This window comes from Rhipicephalus sanguineus, chromosome 5, assembly GCF_013339695.2.
Source record: "Rhipicephalus sanguineus isolate Rsan-2018 chromosome 5, BIME_Rsan_1.4, whole genome shotgun sequence".
Taxonomy (NCBI): domain Eukaryota; kingdom Metazoa; phylum Arthropoda; class Arachnida; order Ixodida; family Ixodidae; genus Rhipicephalus; species Rhipicephalus sanguineus.
In genome coordinates, this window is record NC_051180.1 from 116025096 (window position 1) to 116044475 (window position 19380).

General features: G+C 47.2%; 1 protein-coding gene across 1 annotated transcript; it reads left to right on the plus strand.

The window, feature by feature from the left end:
* The first annotated feature begins 1660 nt into the window (after positions 1 to 1660).
* On the plus strand, positions 1661 to 16816 carry LOC119392937 (uncharacterized). The gene is made up of 3 exons (XM_037659843.2): positions 1661 to 1916; positions 12366 to 12433; positions 16587 to 16816. The coding sequence occupies exons 1-3, from the start codon at positions 1676 to 1678 to the stop codon at positions 16623 to 16625; spliced, it is 348 nt and encodes a 115-aa protein (XP_037515771.1). The 5' UTR covers positions 1661 to 1675; the 3' UTR covers positions 16626 to 16816.
* The last annotated feature ends 2564 nt before the right edge of the window (positions 16817 to 19380 follow it).

A 19380-nucleotide genomic window follows, 5' to 3' on the forward strand; every position in this document is an offset into this window, starting at 1 on the left:
CTATAAACGTTGGCCTCACCGCCTTTGACAGGGCCCGTGGTCTTCGTGTTGGTGCTAGGACGACCTTCGCGGACACTTCCTTGCTGTGTTTGGCGAGCATGCAGAGCCTTCGGGTTGGCCGCCCGTGGGGTGTGTGCCAGCCCACTCGTCCATATGTTGAGCACGGGCTCCTTGCCCGCGGCGGCCTCGCACTTCGCATTCACGACGTTGCCGTCAGCTTCGTGGCAGCGTTTGCCGGCTTCTGCGTGTTTCGCCTCGTTGACGATGACGCGGATGCCCTCCGGTGGCTGACGTCCAACTCAGAGTTCCTGAGACACCTGCCGCAGCAATTGCGGCGGCAGCTTTTCAACGTTGGAGCCGCTGGACAGGACGAGTAGGTGTCAATCCAGGTAACCTGCTGTTTTGTCGCGGTGGCAACAAAGCCAAGCGAGCAGCAGCGTCGGACCTAGGCGAGCTCAATCGGTAGAGCATGAGACCCTTAATCTCAGGGTCGTGGGTTCGGGCCCCACGTTGGGCGCCAGTTGTGCGAGTTCGCTATTTATACTCCAAAGACACTTCCGCGCCGGTGCCGTTAACCCTGACTCCGGCGGACAGCACGCCGCGCACACACGCAGACTCCGCGAACGTTCGCCGACCACTCCCTGGTAAAGCCCCTGGCTGCTCGCAGTGCCCGGTTATCAAGCATGTCCGCATCCGGGGGCATGCGCAGTGGCCCTCGATTCACCGACATTGTGGACGAGAGCGAGGGTGTTTATCGGCGTTGCCAACAATAAATATATGATTCTTGTGGCTATCAAGCAGATTTCGTCGGTGTTTACGTGTGTTTTTGCATAGCGTCCAGCCTAAAGCAATTCCCTGGCACGAAATTAATCAATATAGCATTGTAACTCTAATGTTAATAAAAAAAACGCTGTGCGACTCTAGCCATGTACCAGGCACCTTTAGAATGGGTTAAACAGCTGTAATTCGCGCCACCTGATGAGCCACCTGGTTCATATTAACCGCAATTTCAGTGTTCAATCAAGGCCGGTCTTCAACAAACTGGTGGCCCCAACAGAAGGAGAAGGGAGGCTTCCATATAACGTCTTCCATATAACGGCTTCCATATAAATTGCTTTAAACACTTGACTCTCTTCAACAGCATTCTCGTGCCTCCTCCGTTGGTCTTCAGCTGCTACACCTACCTCTTTCTTATACTTACCGGGCGCATACGTTCCCACAGAAAACGACTGTTGACTATTTAGGCCGGTGGACCCATTCCATGCGACCCCATCCATATATACTTCGACACAGTATGCCAACCGCCAAATTAAGTAGGACGTGGGCACAGTGCAAATCAACTCTCGGCGTGTCACCATATCGAAAGCCTGATGGATTGACGCATTACAGATCGTACATCACATTTATCTAATGATGCTACCGGGGCTGTCGTGAAATGGTTCGTATTAAGACATGCCATGTTCTTGTTCATCTTGTTACTCTTTTCGGTTAGAGGATCGCACACAATTTTACGATCGATCGATCGATCGATCGATCAATCAATCAATCAATCAATCAATCAATCAATCAATCAATCAATCAATCAATCAATCAATCAATCAATCAATCAATCAATCAATCAATCAATCAGAAACGTGCTTTACTTCTCTTGTACGCAGAAAACGAATAGAGAAACATGGGTAACGGACCTGAACGCGTCCTGCGCTTTGGCGCCGCGACCTCGGTGCTGCTCCTGCTGTTACTGTCGGGGTTGGTACTTCTGGCCGACGACGTGCGTGCAGCCGGGCTGCTCGAGGGCCGCCAGGTGGACTCGCAGTTCTGGCAGGGAGTGCTGAACAAGACCGCGGAAGGCAGCGCGGACCAGGCATTCTCAATGGTCCTCGCCAAGGTCTCCGACGATCTGGCGGGAGCCATGGGTGAGCGCCCCACGAGATTTTATGTTGTTATATGAATGTAGTAGGGTACGCAATTGGGCTGGTGGTTCATGATTACGAGTGAAAACAGCGCTAAAAAAACGGGTCAAGAAAGGACACGAGGCCACGGCGCCGTGGTCTCATGTCCTTTCTTGTCCCGTCCTTTTAGCGCTGTTTTCACTCGTTATATGAATGTCTCTCGACATTCGCAGTCATAGGCGTGCGCAGGGTTCTCTGTTAAGGGGGGGGGGGGGCAAGTTTGACAGCAGCACACCCCACCCCACCCCCTCGTTGGTCGATTCCGATAGGAAACAAGCTCTGCAATGGATGCAAAAATGAAAACGAAGCGATGACGTGCTTCTCATAAAGGCCTCCATTGACCGTCGGCTTTCCAAGATAAATGGGGGAAGTAAACAGTTCTTTGAATGCAATATGAGGAATCCTTGGCCGTCATTGCCGTAAAAAAAAAAAAAACATGCGTAGCTAGAACCCTACGCATTAAAAAATGACGTGAAAGGTCCGACTGAGTAAAGGTATATAAGTGGCGGAATTCGCGCCCCCCTTTAGATAATCAGATAATCAGAACCCTATGCACGCATATGGTTGGGAGAGCGGTAGATGGGAACCACTCCCCACTTTGACAATTGCTGGCCAATCGGCAAATGCGTCCCACCACCACAGCCAGTCAAATTGTCTAACACTTTTGATATTTCATTGTTACGTAATTTCGCCACTTACTGGGCTTCCTCTTCTGCCTCGTCGGTATTGGCGGGATAGAGCAGCATTTCGGTAATTCACGCAGGTAAAAGCTTTTCAAAACTATTTTATGCGGCGTCGCCGTCGACTGATTGCTCGAGCCCTGCTACCACTTTATAAAATGCATGTGGGTGTTCTACTTGTGGCTGGCGTGAACGGCGCTCACGGAGTCCGTGCACCGTTGAAATAATACGCTACGACCAGGATATTCGTTGTCATGTAACGATTTGTGCTTACAAAATTTTGTGATATCACAGACGATTAACATCAATGACCATATGTAAAGACATACGGTAACTATAATCACGGAACAGACAGGAAGTGTGGATGTAGATGTAGATCCTTTACCGCTGGCTCACACTCACTCATGGGGATTGGCCAAGAATCGGGTGGCTTAGAAAAAGTACTTAAGAATTAGAAATGAGAATATTTTCACATTTTGTTGCGTTAATGTTGCGAGAATAATAGTACCAAAAATAAAAAAAGGTGGATGGAATTAATTCTCATCCAATAAGAAATAAAGTAATATAGAAAAGAATCTTAGTTTACTTTGGTTAACTATGGAACTTTGGAACTGTGGTTATTGTGTAAATCTCTTTGACTGTTGTATGAAATCTTGCATGGCCTCGCATACTTTCCCGCTGTTTTGCCCCAAGGGTAAGTGCACCTATATAGAAATAGTAAATTTGAGGTTGTCAGCCAATAATGCGTAACGGCGTTTCTAGAGATGTCTTTCGTAATGCAGAAAACTTTTGACAAGAGATGAGAAAGTGTTCTATTGTTTCCTCTTCCCTACAATAAGAACAGAGCGGTGATGGTGCCAAGCCGGCTGTATATAAATAAAAATTTAATGATAGAATTCGGCAACGCAACTTCGTAATGATAACTTCGATATCTCTGTTGTGACATGATGAACTTTTCCAGGGTGTCAATAGATGATTAAAATCCGGGGAATTTCTTAGAGATGGTATACTGAATTCTCGCATCATCATCTGCCTCCGAAATATAGCCGCTACTATGAAAGCCGATGTAGGGGTAATATTAATAGCTGGTCCGTCTAACGCCGCTTTTGCTCATGCATCAGCTGTTTCATTTAGCAATAGACCTCTATGCCCAGGTACCCATACTGAACGTTAAGTGGTCAGGTACTAGGGACTTGAACTCTTTCAATGTTTTCATATCACCAGAAGGCGGAGCGCGCTGCACACTGATAGAGAGTCCGTTATTATGATGGCGGAATTTATTGATTTGGACAGTTTGCGAAGGGCCAACACTATAGCTAAAAATTCTGCAATAAAGATGGGTGTGAAATTTGGAATTCGGAGTGAGAAGGACCACTCGAGAACAGGGCAATATATACCGATGCCACTCTTTTCATCTCTCTGCGAGGCGTCCATCGCAATGACTACATTTGCTTGCATTCTGAACTAAAGCCCCTTTTCTGAACAGGTAGTCCTGTAGGGTAGCTCTTAATATGTTACTCGGTAGGTGTTTTGCAGTATTAGGGAAAATATCATCAAAGTAGATTTGGCGAGAATTTGTCGCATTACAGACCGGAATAACCTCCCTTATTTGTACGGACAGTGGATCGAAGAGAGATTGTACAAAACTTGAGGTGTGTGAAATCTAGGCCAATGATAATCGAAAAATAAACTAGGTTGTGCAATAAAAACTGCTTGGTTACGCCTTAGAATGGATTCAAATGCCCTTAAATAGGTTTGTACAGCCAATATTTTGAATCTAGTGACAACTGAGGGAATTCTAGCTTCCATATGCAAAATATTATTCGCTACAAATTTAGGTAGTCCTAAGCACATGCGCAGTGCTTGCTTCTCCAAAAAAACAAGGGGACGAAGCTTATAAGCAGGTGCCCCGGAGTATAAAACACTTCCAAATTCTAGAACCGGTCTTACATACATATATATACTGTATATTGATAATAACGTGTCTCTACGCATTCCTGATCTCCTGTTGCTTATTCTCCGTGGAATACCAACTGCCCGAACACCCTTCGCTGCGATATATTCTATGTGATTTCGCCATAAGAAAGAGCTGTCATATATCACTCCCAAATATTTGATATTTTGAACTTGTGGATTGATGTGAAGTTTGTATGAAAGATATATATGTACTGGGTCTCTTAGAGGGAATACTAACAACGCGCACTTGTTCACGTTTAGTGTCGCTGCTGAAGTCAACGTTCTTGTCTTCTTCAAGGCAGCAACAGAAGACAAGACCACTTGTCGAAACGTTGACTCCAGTGACATTGCCTGTTTAACGATTTCTCTTGTCTCCAAGCCTCCATCTTCTCCTGAACTACTTCTGCCTTTTTTGAATAGACATAAATTGGCAAATACGGTATATACAAGTACACGGACGCAACATGTACAATTAATTGATGTTTCACAGTGTCACACGCATGTGCGAATAACTTGCCAGAAAGATGTTTCACAGTGTCACACGCATGTGCGAATAACTTGCCAGAAAGAACTGGGAACACGTAAGCCCACTACATGTTTATCCCTCTATTGCACGAATTATGAAATCATGAGGAATTTTTTTTGCTCATTCTTAGGATTTGGGAACCTGTGCGTGGCGCCATCTCTCGGTGGCAGCAACGGCGTCCTGCCATAACTGAATGGGAAATAGGCGAAAAAAAATCATATTTCTTGAAAAAAGCTAGTAATAAAAACGACTCCGGGTTCTCTACAACAGAGACCTACTGGAACATTTTGGTAAAATTGCAGTATCGCACTACAAAACGTGTGGCTTCCCAGGACAACTGACCATCGCCCATTAGAAACACACGGGGCCCCATTGCAAAATGTTAAACACTCTGGGAAGCCACGTGGTTTGTAGTGCGACACTGCAATTTTAACAGAATGTTCAAATAAGTCTCGGCTATGTAGAACCGGGAGTCGTTTTGGATAACTAGCTTTTTTCATCAGATATGATTTTTTTTCGCCTATTTCCCATTCAGTTACGGCACGGCCACCTGGATCGGGGCGCGCGGCGGTGTTGCTCCGGCCGTCCCATTCGGCGCGCGCCCCTTTGAAAAGTTGTAATTGAGGTAGTTCAGACGCGCACCGCGACGCGGCGCTCTCCTCCTACCCCCTTGCGAATGATGCCGCGCTGACCGCGCCGTAGACAGCCGCAGATGTGTTTGGAAAAATGCACACTGGACATCGTGCACGTGGTGACTGGAATCAAGGTACGCTATTATGTAATGTTAATCGGGCTTTACACAGTGAGTGTTGTTCTCTGTAGCATGTTACAATCGAGATAGAGCCAAGCAGCGTGCTTAAGAGACTTCGTGTGGCGCGGCGCGTTCATGTGCCATGACCACGGCCGCTACATAAGTGCCATGACACATATATTGTGCCGAGTACGTGATTTTCCGTGCTTCTCATTCTTTGTTTGGGCAATCGTTTCTCCCACGGCCGCCTGGACCGGCGCGCGCCATGCTTCTTTCTAAAGGAAATACATTTTGTCGTCGTCGGCACTGCATAGCTATCTTCTGCGGTCGAGCGCTGTCTTAAGTTGCTGGAAAACAATTGCGGTAATGATAATGCTGTAGTCGTTTTCTCCTTGCCGATGATAGGCAACATTTTGATATGGGCACGTCTCTTTGCATTCTGAAGTTCCCACGATACGACAGTGATGTGAATGCGACGTTCTTATTTAAGCGCAGGCCGCATGTAGGCGAATTTGAACGCGAAAGCGATGAGTGACGCTTGTCGCCTGCGAATTAGCTAAGGGTCGGTCGCGCAATGGCCACTTTCTCTCGTTTTGGTATCGAATTGTCGTTTTAAACGCGACAGCATGAAAGAGCCCGTTTCCCAAGCAACATTTATCCTTGGCAAAATGTCGGCCTGACGTCGCAGGCCAACTGCACTGTCGTTGGCTCAACCTTGGCAACCAATGTAGGGCCGGTCTTGGTGATTGACATTGGCCTCATGTGGGCCTGCGTCGGCACCCGATGTAGGCCCGTCCACCGTGGCCGACGATGCCGAGTGCATGCCGCTCGCGGGTTGACCAAGGCCCGACGTTACATAAGCGTCGATTTACCGACGGCCGTAGGTCGGTTGCGGACGTTTCTCGCTAGTATTGCTCTGCTTTTTTTTCTTATTTTTGTGCGTGTTCTAACAAAACGCATCAATTGTTTTTCTGGTGTGTTGGTGCGTGTCGTATTTAATGTGAACGGGCAGTTTATAGAGGCGTTTAACTCTATCTGAATTAATTACGGGCAGAGTGCACATGTAAGACGGAAATAAACGCCTCTAACCAGGGGCGCAGCCAAGGGGGGGGTTGGGGGGGTTCAAACACCCCCGAAATTTTTCAGTTTTGCTTGCGTATATATGCACGCACACATACAAACGCACGCACGAACATACCTAAAGTATGGTTGAACCCCCCCCCCCCCCGAAAAAAATTTCTGGCTACGCCCCTGCCTCTAACGGTCTGCACTAATTAACGTGTTAATACGTAACACACAATAAAAGAAAGACGTGAATATAAGTTTTCTCTCTTTAGATGTTTCACATTGTCATACCACATTGACTTCAGGCAAAATTTGTTTTTTAGTCTGCGTTCCACGAGGTTACGCCTGTTAGCTGTAGCTGCGACTTTTTCACAATAAAAAAAGACGTGAATATACGTTTTCTCTCTTTAGATGTTTCACATTGTCATACCACATTGACTTCAGGCAAGTAATTTGTTTTTAGTCTGCGTACCACGAGGTTACGCCTGTTAGCTGTAGCTGCGAGTTTTTCACTCGCTTGCCTCATTTACCGTCTTTTTCAGAAACGTGCCGTACTGCTGCGTGCCTTACTGTAAGTCAACACCAAGAACGATTACGTTGCCTCGACGCCAAAGTGGCATTCCTTCCAGCAGGTAAAGCTCGCGCACTCAAGGCCGCAGCATCCCAAGGGAAACCCGCCAACCTCCTTTAAGCAGCGGAGCCAAGCTTCGGATCGTTTCCCCTATTCTGGAAGCACTCAGAAAAAAGGGGTTTTTAATAAATCTCGTGCTTTCCTTTGCATGTATACTTTTTACTGATATGCTGCACTTAAGACCACCAAAACAATTTTCTTGAAATGTGACTCGCGGGTGTTTTCGCTTCGGCCACCATCATCACGACAAGGACTGGCGCACACACACAAAAAAATAAAGAATATAGCGATAGCCGCCATTCATCCTTTTATGTGCTTTTTGTGAGGGTGGGGGAAGTGCTATGCTAACTCACGGTTACTCTACAGCGATATCTTCAAGGCGCCGCAAACCTTCCCGCATAGAGCGCAAAGGAATGGAGGGGTAGTAGGCGCGCGCCGCGGTGCGGCGAAAGGAGCGGTCACGCCCCTTTCTGCAATTACGCCTCCTCCGTCCGAATGGGACGGCCGGAGCAACACCGCCGCGCGCCCCGATCCAGGTGGCCGTGGTTACGGCAAGCCACCGCAGTCACCGACGAGAGATGGCGCTACGTGCACATGTCCCGAAATGCTGGTCATGATGCAATCGTATTTTTGCATCAAGGAACGCTTTCACTAGGTCTTTCAATAGAGTCCAGGAAGGCTATACGCATTGTACTGGGTGCGCCAGTTTTTTAGCAAGCTTTCATACAAAACCTTTAAAATTAAGAACCACTATGTGCTAAACTTGGCATGCTGTGCCAACCTAACCTAACCTAACCTAACCTCCCGTAACCTAACCTTTAATGTGCTTTAAAAAGGTGGCCATATGGTTTAAAGTATACGCGCTCTTTAGGACAATTTTGTTTTAATTGTTGGGATTTTGTGTCTCAAAACCACGGCATGATCATGAAGGACGCCGTAGTGGACGGCTCCGGAAATTTCGACCGCCTCGGGTTCTTTAACGAACTAGCACCTAAATCTAATACACGGGCCTCTAGCATCTCGCTTCCATTGAAATGCGGCCTCCGCAGCCGGGATTCGATCCCGCGACCTTCGGGTCAGCAGGCAAGCACTATAACCACTATAATGGCCACCGTGAAGGTTTTTTTGGGGCAGCGGAAACTGTCCCTATGCTGAAAGAGAAGAGGCCTGCGTCAATGGGGAGGAAACTCATTCAAGTACTTCCTGTTTAGAAAAAAATAGAGAACGATTTCGGGTACTGTGTACTCTACAATGAAAGAGCTTTATGCAGCCGTCCCTAAGGAGAAAATAAGGAGGCCTGAGCCTGAGCAAATAAGGAGGCCAAATAAGGAGTGTCCTAAGGAGGCCTGACGTGTTATGTGCCAGGTTAATAGACTGCGAAGCGCCGTGTTCCCTGATGGTGTCTGTCGCAGAAAGCCTCATTTCAGAGGTGAAGCATGCGCACGGCCAACCACATGGGCTCAGTGGGCGCAATCAGTTGCGCCCTGTACCGGTGCCGTACGTACATGCACAAAGTATCGCACCGACTCAAGAAGGGCAGAACTGAAGTGCGGCGTTTCAGTAATTTTTACTGCGCCGAAAAAAACTCTCCATGGAGGGTGTGCTGCTTGGTGAATGCCACGGAAGGTGCTCGAGCATGTCACGCGTTTCATTCTGTTGCAGTGGTTTATTTGATTCCGCTGTCGTGCGGAAAGTACTACATTGGTCAAACGGGTCGTTGTTTGAACGACCGTTTGAGGGAACACCGGGCAGCTGTCAGTGCTGTCGCGGCTGCTTTCCATCTCGCTGACCATTGCAGAAGGTGCATATGCACAGCGCAGTTTCACTGCACTCGTGTGCTCGGGCGATTACGGGGCAATCGGACCGGGAAATTTTTCAGGCATTTTGCATAAGAGAAGCGGGTGATGGGTGTGTAAGTGCTCCGTCGCTGGCATGGCAAGAACTTTATTATGGTCCAGAGAAACTACGGCCTGATGGCAAAGCCCCCAGGCTAAGTCGGTGGCTCCGCCCACGTCGGCACCGGTAAGCCAAAGGCTTTCCCGATGGCTGGCTCTCGCATAAAGAGTGTGCATACGTTGAAAGAAATCTGCGCATGGAGCTGTTTTGTTAGATGCGGCACAAGAAGGTTGCGTAGGCATATGTGCATAGGTCGGCAAACTCACTCATGAGTCGACTCACACTCAGACTCAGATCGGGCCATGAGTCTGAGTCTGAGTGAGTCCGGGTGAGTAATATTTTGGTGAGTTTGAGTCTGAGTGAGGCGGGTTGATGAAAACTTTAGTGAGTCTGAGTCCGAGTGAGTTCGGTTGAGGAAAATATTGGTGAGTCTGAGTCCGAGTGATCCTCAAGTGCAAAATGTATTTCTTGAGTGAGTCTGAGCGAGCTCCACCTTATTCGCCGACCTGTGGTCTTATCTACTCATCTTCAGCATTACTATCAGCCTTATGTCAGCTTACGTTTATACTGAAGTCTTTTCACGTATATCTCAACGCACTGGCGTTCATGCGCCACTTCAATTTTCATTTATCAGAAGCGTGACTTAGGGGAGAGGGGGGTGCCATGACCTCCCTCCGCAAACTCTTTCACAGGAAGTCCGTGATAAAAATATTACGTGTGAGTCGCGTATTTCATAAAAATTCCATTACTGGATAGAAACCACTGGAAACTCGTATTTGAATGTACAAGATCAAAATGCGTATAGTAGAGCACCGATTATGTGAGATATTGGCGTTAAATAGCATTGACACCATGATCGAAAAAGCTAATTTTACGCTAACGGACTCATGAGTCGACTCTTGCTCCATCATTCATGGAGCAAGACAGCGCGCTTCTCGTACCACACCCAGATAGAGTACAACCCAGAGCAGCAACTGATGACTTTAACGTGCCCGCAGATCAAGCGGGAAAGGGCGCGTAGCGAGCGCCGTGCGAAGAGCACGCCACTTCGTACTGAGCTCACCACAGAGCCAGCGCGACACAACGAGAGCACATGATGCGGGTACGTGCGGGCGCGCGACGAGAGCGCGGCGGGGCGCGGGGGAGGCGCGGCGCACACTACGGAGTACAACACTGTACTACGGAGTGGCATTAGCCCTTCACTCGACTCATCCTCTACTGAGATGATGCACTAGTTTATAATGATGAGTCAACTGATGAGTGAAGGAAGACTGTCATGTAGGGAGTATGTGCCTTTTTTGATGACACATACTGCAAGAAAACCACCTGCTCCTGCAATGAACTCGTTCAATTAGATTTCGTTGATTATTATCCTGGCAGTTAATTGGCCATTATTTTTTACTATACTTATGCTCCGATATCGCATATATACTATACAACTATTTACTTGAACCATTGCCTCCTTTTTGTACGAGCTTTTATTTTTTTATTGGGGTTTCATAACATTCGAGCCAACGCCCAACTTCCCGTTGGCTGGGGGCGGATTCCGGAGTGCGCCTTGAAAAACGTAACATTGCTAGGTGCTAGTGCCATAAAAAATTAGGGCGCCCGGATACGACATCAACCAGTTTTCACTACAACTACAACGTACTTATATACTTGAAAGCCGTTACTGGAACGCTAAGTGTTCAGTGAGTTTGTCAATGATTTTAAATGCGAAGCATTTCTTAACGAACCGGAGGCACTTTAACCGTTTCCATCTATCTGTCTATATATCTAGCCGCCTACGTCGTGGCGCTCTCGTGGTCGTCTCCTTAATTTGATAGATACCAAAATTGGCATAGGAGAACGGCAGTGTACGACAAACACGAATCGCAAGTCATGATATGAATAACGTGACTAATTCCCTATCGCGTACGCCGCAATACCCTTCCCACCAGTCACGTCCGGGACATAACCACACACCGCGGCTCGTGGGTATATGCCACAGTTGATATACGCTGGCGTCGTATAGCATATATATGTACATAGGCGTGCGCAGGGTTCCCCATTAGGGGGGGGGGGGCGAAGGTTTATCGCAGCCCCCCCCTCCTACTAAGTCAATTTACGAGGCAGATTTTGCGCCCCTCCCCTCTTATGTGGCGCCCCCCCCTGCCCCCCCCCCCCCCCCGCCCTTCCGTGCGCATATGTATATGTATACGCCGGCGCCGGCGACGTTGTCGATGGGTGAAATATCCCGATGGAAGCAAAGGATAAAACTCACGGCTCGAGCCGGAATCGAACCCAGACATTCTGCATGGAAGTCAAGTATACCACGCCAGTGCTTCGAAGAGTTTCGCCAAGTGGCCTTAAACATGCATCATGTCAGGACAACGCCAATCGGGGTTGCAGTGTTGGCTATCCGCTTTTATATTAATGTAATAAGCGTTACATATGTTCAACTATGAGTCCATCATCAAGCGTTGCACGAATACGCCTACGATCGCTACTTATGATGTGCTCATCATCGCACCGTATAGCGTGCACTTCGTGGCCATAAAACTGACGTCTCTGCTAACGTGAATGCCGACATTACGTCGGACCATGAACTATCCTTTACACGCCAGTGTACTCGGCGTGCCTGGCAAGCCCACGATGTGCGCAGATCTACTAAATCTACACAAAGACGTCGATCCACCTCGTAACGCTTAGCTCAAAGCACAGGTTGCTATTCGCTCTCTATACTTCGCGCGAAATTAATTCTCACAATGCGTGAGATCTAACGAATTTCTCACTCTATATGCCAGTATAGCAATAAGACGTTGAAGTTTGGGCCCTTTTTGTCGAAGAAATAGCGCATTTTTCACGGCGAGATTAACGCCGAAATACCTGGCATGCTCAGGTTTCCCACTCCACTCGCTTCTTGCAGATCGGATCAACGAGTTCCTGGACGGCGTGAGACGAAACGTCACGTCCGTCATACAAGAAGGTGTCAAGGTGAGCACCCGATGTCATATTAATTCTTGTCGTTCTTTAGTCTAGGGGCTGCGGTTAGCAGGTGCAAGTCACGTGACTACGATGTGACACTTATTACTTTCATTATCACGACCGGACCTCCTCTGTACTGCGCTGTCCTTCACAGACCACTTCGCAACCTCGGCACGTCTTCAACCAACAATGTCCTCATTTTCCTCCTACTCCGCGGTAAACAACACATGGCGAGCAAAAACAGCCTCAGCGTTTGTCTACAGGACATGGACACTATTGGCGAACAGTGCAAAGCGAAATAAGCGCCCGCCGTGTGATCGCACAAATATCCATTCGAATGTATATAAGTGAGCCAGCCAAACCGCTGATATATAGTCAGAATAGAGCTAGCGTCGCACCTATGTAGATGCGACCTCAAGTAGGCGGAAGGTGCTCCTCCTGCATGCGACTTAAGAGGGCAGATGTGAAGCGAAACACTAAATAAATTTATAGCCTATGCGAGTAACTTTCGTAACTCTCGAATTATACGTATCATTTAAATGTCAAATCGAATGTTGTCCTACTTGGTGCGGATTTTGCAAAGGATAGTGACTGCTTGTTAAGGTGAATATTTTTGGAATAGTTTCGGAACTGTTTATTCCTCATTCGTGCGTGAGTAAACATAACAATGAGAAAAAGAAATGTAGGGCAGCTTCGCGCTAGTGGTGCTAAGCCAGAAGAAATAGCGGGGCTGGGCGTCCTTCCTTAAAAAAAGTAGGTTTAACTCGGCTTAACATGACATTTCTGGCTTTTATAGGCTTATCTTGACATTTTTCTGGCTTTTATGCGATTTTGTAGGCTTAACTTGACTTTTTAGGATTTTCTAGGCTTTCCCAAACTTAGCTTGGCAAGCAAACACCACCACCTGGCGAACGCAGGTTGAGTTCTTTCTTCTTCTTTTTTGTTTCATCTGTCTTTCTTTATCTCTTTCTTTATTGCCCTTCCTCCTCTTTTCACTCCTCCTAACCTTCACACATCACTCCTCCTCCCGTCCTCCTTTCCCTCTCACCTCCTCCTTTCCATCCTTCTCATCATCAAATAACTCCTCACCTTCACTCCCCCTTCTCCCCCCTTCCCCCTCCTATTGCTATACTATGCACTGCATGACTAAACTATGATAGAAGCTGCTTGGCACATACCCGCTTTCTGTGGCGCATACTTGTTTTAAAGACGATAGTCTTTCTTGGGGAACTTAAACGCAGAAATTTTGGTCTGTCTGTCGGTCTGTCTTTCGTTTTGTCTATCACCCGATTCAGCGACCCGGCCAAAGTTGAACCACTTGCTTACCGCCCACCCATCTTGAACTGGTACGGCTGTTCATACTTGTGAACGTTGTCGATCAAAAAGTAAATATTACGCATATTTGAGGCGCTACATCACTAGGTGAGTATTAGGCGGTGTGTTCCTTTAATAGAAAATACATAGATACGTAATTCTAAAGACCCTAGTTTTGTAAGCTGCGCTGAAAATGCCATATGCGCGCCGACGAACGCCCTCTGCCACGGAGGAAGGAAACCCTCTGCACAAGCTCATGTTTGCCGACGTTTGCCAGATGGCGTCCATATCTCACGCAGCGCCTCCTCCATCGTCTTTATACGGCATTTGCAGCGGAGCACGTAGACACGCGGCCAATTTTTTTTTTCAGTCCACGGATCACACCTTACAGCTCCGATGTTAAATTGAGAAATTTTATCGCGGTGGCCATGCAGTTTATAGACACAACACACGAGAAGTAGCACAGTGAAGCAGGGTATACGTCGCTCAGAGATCCCGACCTCTTCTTCTAAACCGCAACCGTTCGTATATTCCAAGTAAAGCTACTGAAGTGTCCAGCCCACGGGACGTGGACTTGAGTAACCTATTTTTCTTGCTGCTCGTCATCATTCTCACGTCGCTGCCATGGCAACACGTTATTGTTCCGTCGTCGCAATCATGCAGTCGTCGTGCTGTCATCGTCGTCATGATTCATTCCTCGTCATGTGTGATATCCGCATGTTCGAATGCCACATGCTTATCTGGCGCGAGACGTTTCTTTATGTGAATTTTAAAAAAAGGAAATCACGTGATGCCGCCCGGGTCCAAGGGCTTCAAGCCGTCACCTGACGCCATCATCAGCGCCGGAGAGTGGGACGGGACCGGGGTTAATCCCCTCTTCCCCCCGCCTCGCCCGGACTTTTAATAAAGTTTATTCACTCACTCACTCACGCATGTGTGTGAGGAGACGGCGCAGCGTAGGCCTCTCATCTAATTAACTTGATAATATGGACATCCTGCTTACTAAAAAGAAAAAAAGGAAAGAATAAACAAAACAACGACGCTTCTCATAAACACGAATGAAAGCTTCGTCTAAGCTTATTCTCACAGCACGTATAGGCTTAGTGCATTTACTTCGTACTACTATATGCAATGGTCCCTCGTAAACTTAAAACATGCCGAACTCGAAGCGCTCTTCGCGGCTGTGACAATACGGTAGGCTTGGATTGCGTAGAAAGAAAGTAGGCAACGACAGACCGTTGCCAGAGTTTTAATCCACTTATAGCCAGCGGGATGACGGTGTGCGCGTCCGGACGCGTAAGTGACCGAGATCCAAGTGCGCTGCCTCTGGACAGACGTGCTTGGCAAACGAGTGCGGCTCGCCTGCAGCTCAGTTGATCGACCGACAGTTGAATGTCCTCCGTGGGGAGGTGACATTCGTGTCCCATTGCCATGCTTCTTCTTTTTAAGCTCGGTTTCGTAGTAGAATTTGTTCCGTCTAACAGAAGCCCAACTTACAGCGGATGGCCGCCGCTGTCGGTTTGACGCACTTTGTTTCACTACAACAACGTATTACAACGAGGTATAGTGGATATATAGGCGAGCACGATCCAAGTAGCAAGGTGAATCCCTACTGCGCTAACCACGTTTAAATGGGGGAGGAATGCAAGAACACTAGCGCATACTGTGAAACAAAAGCGTGAGTTGGGAGATAACTCCTAGTGTTGGCAAAATAATGCTAGAACGACAGCGCAAAACCACACACGAAGAAAGAAACACGGCCATGTTCCTTAACCGATTGTGTGTGTAGTTTGAGTTGCCTTTCCAATATGTGTACTTCGAGCAGACTAGTATGCGTACTTCTATGTAATCCATTACGTTTCAAGGTGGTTTTGTAATCTTGTAGTTAGTCGTCTACTTTCGTTCTTATCCAGCAACGTACGCTGTATTTTTTTTTTACATGTGACCAGTTACCTTATTGTGGAGAAGCTATAACAAGCAACGTGTCTTTGAGCAGCTAAATTAGGCGAGAACTACAGAACGCCCGATGTTGTGCCTCGAGAAGACTCGTGGTTGGCCATTTCATTCTTTCATATTTTGCGTTTATAAGAATACCCATAGCGAGCAAAAATTTGTAAGCAAATTCTTGCTCGCGATATGTTTTGATATACATTGCAACACCGCCCTCCCCTCACACGCACATCAACCGAGTTTTCAGCGATGCGGTTTACGTTGAAAAAAAAAATAAAGAAAAAAGGAGGGGAGCTAGGTAACCAACGAGAACATTGGCCTTGAAAAGCAATAAATAATAAAGATAAACAAGGGGTGCTATCCTGGACACTGTCAAATTTCGCCATCTTATCAAACTTTGTAATGGCGGCATTTTAAGCCAATCGGAGAGGGCGTAGCAGCCCTCCGGGCCAATCACAGTTCACCAATGGAGGAATTTGGCAACATGGCGAAATTTGACAATGTCCAGAATAGCACCCAAGATGTGAAGGGCTGCGCAGGACGCATTAAAAATAGCTAGGGAGGCCAGCTCGTTCATTTTGCTGTACTTATACCGTGTTCCAATTTTATTAAAGATTGAATACAACGTGACATAGAGGTAATGATTTCTCACATACTTCCTTGAATCAGCACTTGATAACGGTAATCAGTTACACTTTCGAAGGAAGTTGTTGCACTCTTTACCATTTTTTAATGATTGCAGGTCTGTTTTTAACAAACAGAATATTAATCCCAACACGTGATTAAAATTAACCTGGAGAGCCCTCCACTAGGGCATTTTTCATAACCTACTCAGCAGTTTCGGGACGTTAAAAATCCCCCCTAAAACGTATAACACTGTATGAAATTTGTCTTGCAGAACAAGGCAGGCTCACCGGCGGAGGAAACACGAAAGTGACAAACTGTGGTGCACCCAATTGCAGTGTGGCGTCGTAGGCTACGTATTTCCTGTGGTACGACGCCTGTCAAAAGAAGATGGCTGAACACGTGCACTAAGTGAGGATAATTGATGACGTAGCGGCCCTTTCCTTCGTCACTTGTACCCTGCATGGGTGGAAGACAGTTCGCATAGTTTGCTGCTCAACTTGAAAATAAAGTACGTGATGTCGATCTACTCTACATCAATGCGTTCGCTAACGCAAAGAACACGCAACCGTTCGTTTATTATTAGTAGGGCGGGTCAACTGAGAAGACATCGAGAGTACCTCAGGAAGCGAAGTGGGATGACGCAGCAGGAAGGAGACTGGAGTTCGTTGGCAAGGGCGTTCGTCTTGCAGCGGGCCTAAGTGGATTGATTAGCGTTACTGTTATGTTGTTTAAGCGTCTAACTTTCTTTGAAAGTTAACCGCGATTGCTTACGTGTACATCATGCACACTGTCCTCGAAGGCCGGCTCTGAAGTGAGTGCCGCCTATAACATGCCGCTAAAAACGGCGCTGTGGTATCGGAATGCTTATCATAATTACTACAATATACGTAAGACAGTACAATTAACGTCCGATATACCTTCCGTGGCTTTATTATTTGTTGGTTTTCATTAAGGCTGCATGGAACAAAGAAACGAGCCCTCAAAATTCTCTTCATTCATTCATTGCGAGGGTCTTGTTCCGGCAGATATATGATGCCTTCAGATAGTATGCGAAGGCTTAATTATTTGTCAACTGTCCGCTCGTTAAAAGAGCACGTGATACGTGACGCCAGCTGGCAAAAAAAAATAAATGTTCCACACTCGCCGTCATGGCTACGAGCGGCGCTGACTAACACTCCCAGGTCTGCGTGCACATAAATACCCGATAAAACGGACGTGGGGACGACCGCAGCATCGGACGCGTTATCCGAAGGTTGCAGGTTCGGTCCCTGCCGGCGGAAAGTTGTCTTTTCGTCCGCTTTACTTTCTTCACATTTATATTGCATAATTACTAAGACACACTTAAAATAGTACAATTAAGGTCCCCTATACCTATTGGCCTCATTATCTGTTGGTTTTCGTTAAGGTTGTATCAAATAAAGAGCCCTCCAAATTCCGTTCTTTCAATCACAATGCACAGTGTAACATATCGTTTGTATTAGCAACCGTTGGCACGACGTATCGTGCGCGCTGCGGTTGTTTGTTTGTAATGCTCAAACCTGGAGAGGGGCTGCTTAAAAACAGAAAAAGAAGGAAACAAAATAAGGTGCGTGTTTCGCAGCGCTTAGGTACGAGTTTACCACGGACGATGCGTCGCAAAAAGCGTTCGCTATTTCTCGAAGGTGATTAACTCTGAATGGGTCATAAGGAAAGCTTCGTGTGCTCATCACGAGGTAATGAACGTGGTTCGACTCAAAAGACAGCGCACAAAGCAGGATAAAACGTATAAGACAGAGAGCGGAGAGAAAAAAAAAAGAAAATGCGCAAGTTGCTTTTAGTCTTCGAGGTATTAGCAACCGTAAATCGTCTTTTAATTGCCACCGTGATGACAGTGCAACGACGCCTCTTAACTTCTCTTGGCTCGGAGAGATGAGCTACGCGAGCACCATATACGACCTCAGCCTTGCGGCGTCAAATTAATGACCCCTGTCATAATCACTTCGCGAGCGGGAGGGAAGGAAGGCCGGACACTGAATGACCACGCCTTCGCCAAGAGTACACTGTCCGCTTTAGAGCGACATCCAGAAGTACCGCTCAAGTAAGGATCGCGCTAGGGTGGCTAGAATGGCCACCCTAACCGCGCTCATTGGAGTCGCACTTCCAACATTGCAGCCCCTAAAATGCGAAAAGAAAGCCTAGTGGCGGATTTGTGCTCTTCGTTTCTGAGCTCGTGGTGCGCACTGTCTTCAGATATCCCTGTTGTTGCTGCTGTTGCGGTTAAAAAAAAGCTTAAAAGCTATTTATGTACTCGTTCTGTATGGGGTGGCAGTCGGACTTGGAATTAAATTTCATATGCAGCGGTCAGGCGAGGTTGGCCGCAGTCCCTGAACTATAGTGTTGAACATCGCATTAATTTTGACCACCCGGGGCTGTACCTCTTACATGCATGCACATAAATTTAAGTACACGGGTGTTACTGCTTTTCTGTCTTCGTCAAAATTCCGCAGCCGCGGCCAGGATCGAACACGCGACGTACAGCTTAGCTACATGAAGTCGCATGCACTGAGCTACTGACGGGTGCACAGGTGATTTTTTTTTAAAGTTGGTACTGTATAAAGAAGAGAACAGAAGAAAAAAATCACAGCATATCCACGGAGTGAATGATGATGAGTGGGCGAAGCTGCGGAGGTTCATCGGTAAACCGTGAATCTTCCGTGAATTCTGCCCAGTACATCATCACCGACGTGAGATCGGGCGCGTTTATACTAAAGGTTCGATGAGAGTTATGACGACTTGCAGCTCACTTTAATTTTACATGTACGCTGTGAATTTTTATTGTTTAATCACGCACAGGAGAAATCGCACACACGCACTACCTTGGAGGTCAAAATCCAGTGCCTATACATACGGGGTGGTTAGTGAACGGTTGTGCAGCGCGAGCGGTCGGTTTTTTCAATCCAGACGCTGCCGCGACGCTGCCTGCGTCGGCGCCGCTGCGCCGCGAGGCAAGATAGGGGGGGGGGGGACCGTAGGAGAGGAGAAAGAGGGGGAAGCATAGGAGAGGGCCATACATATCACGTACTGTC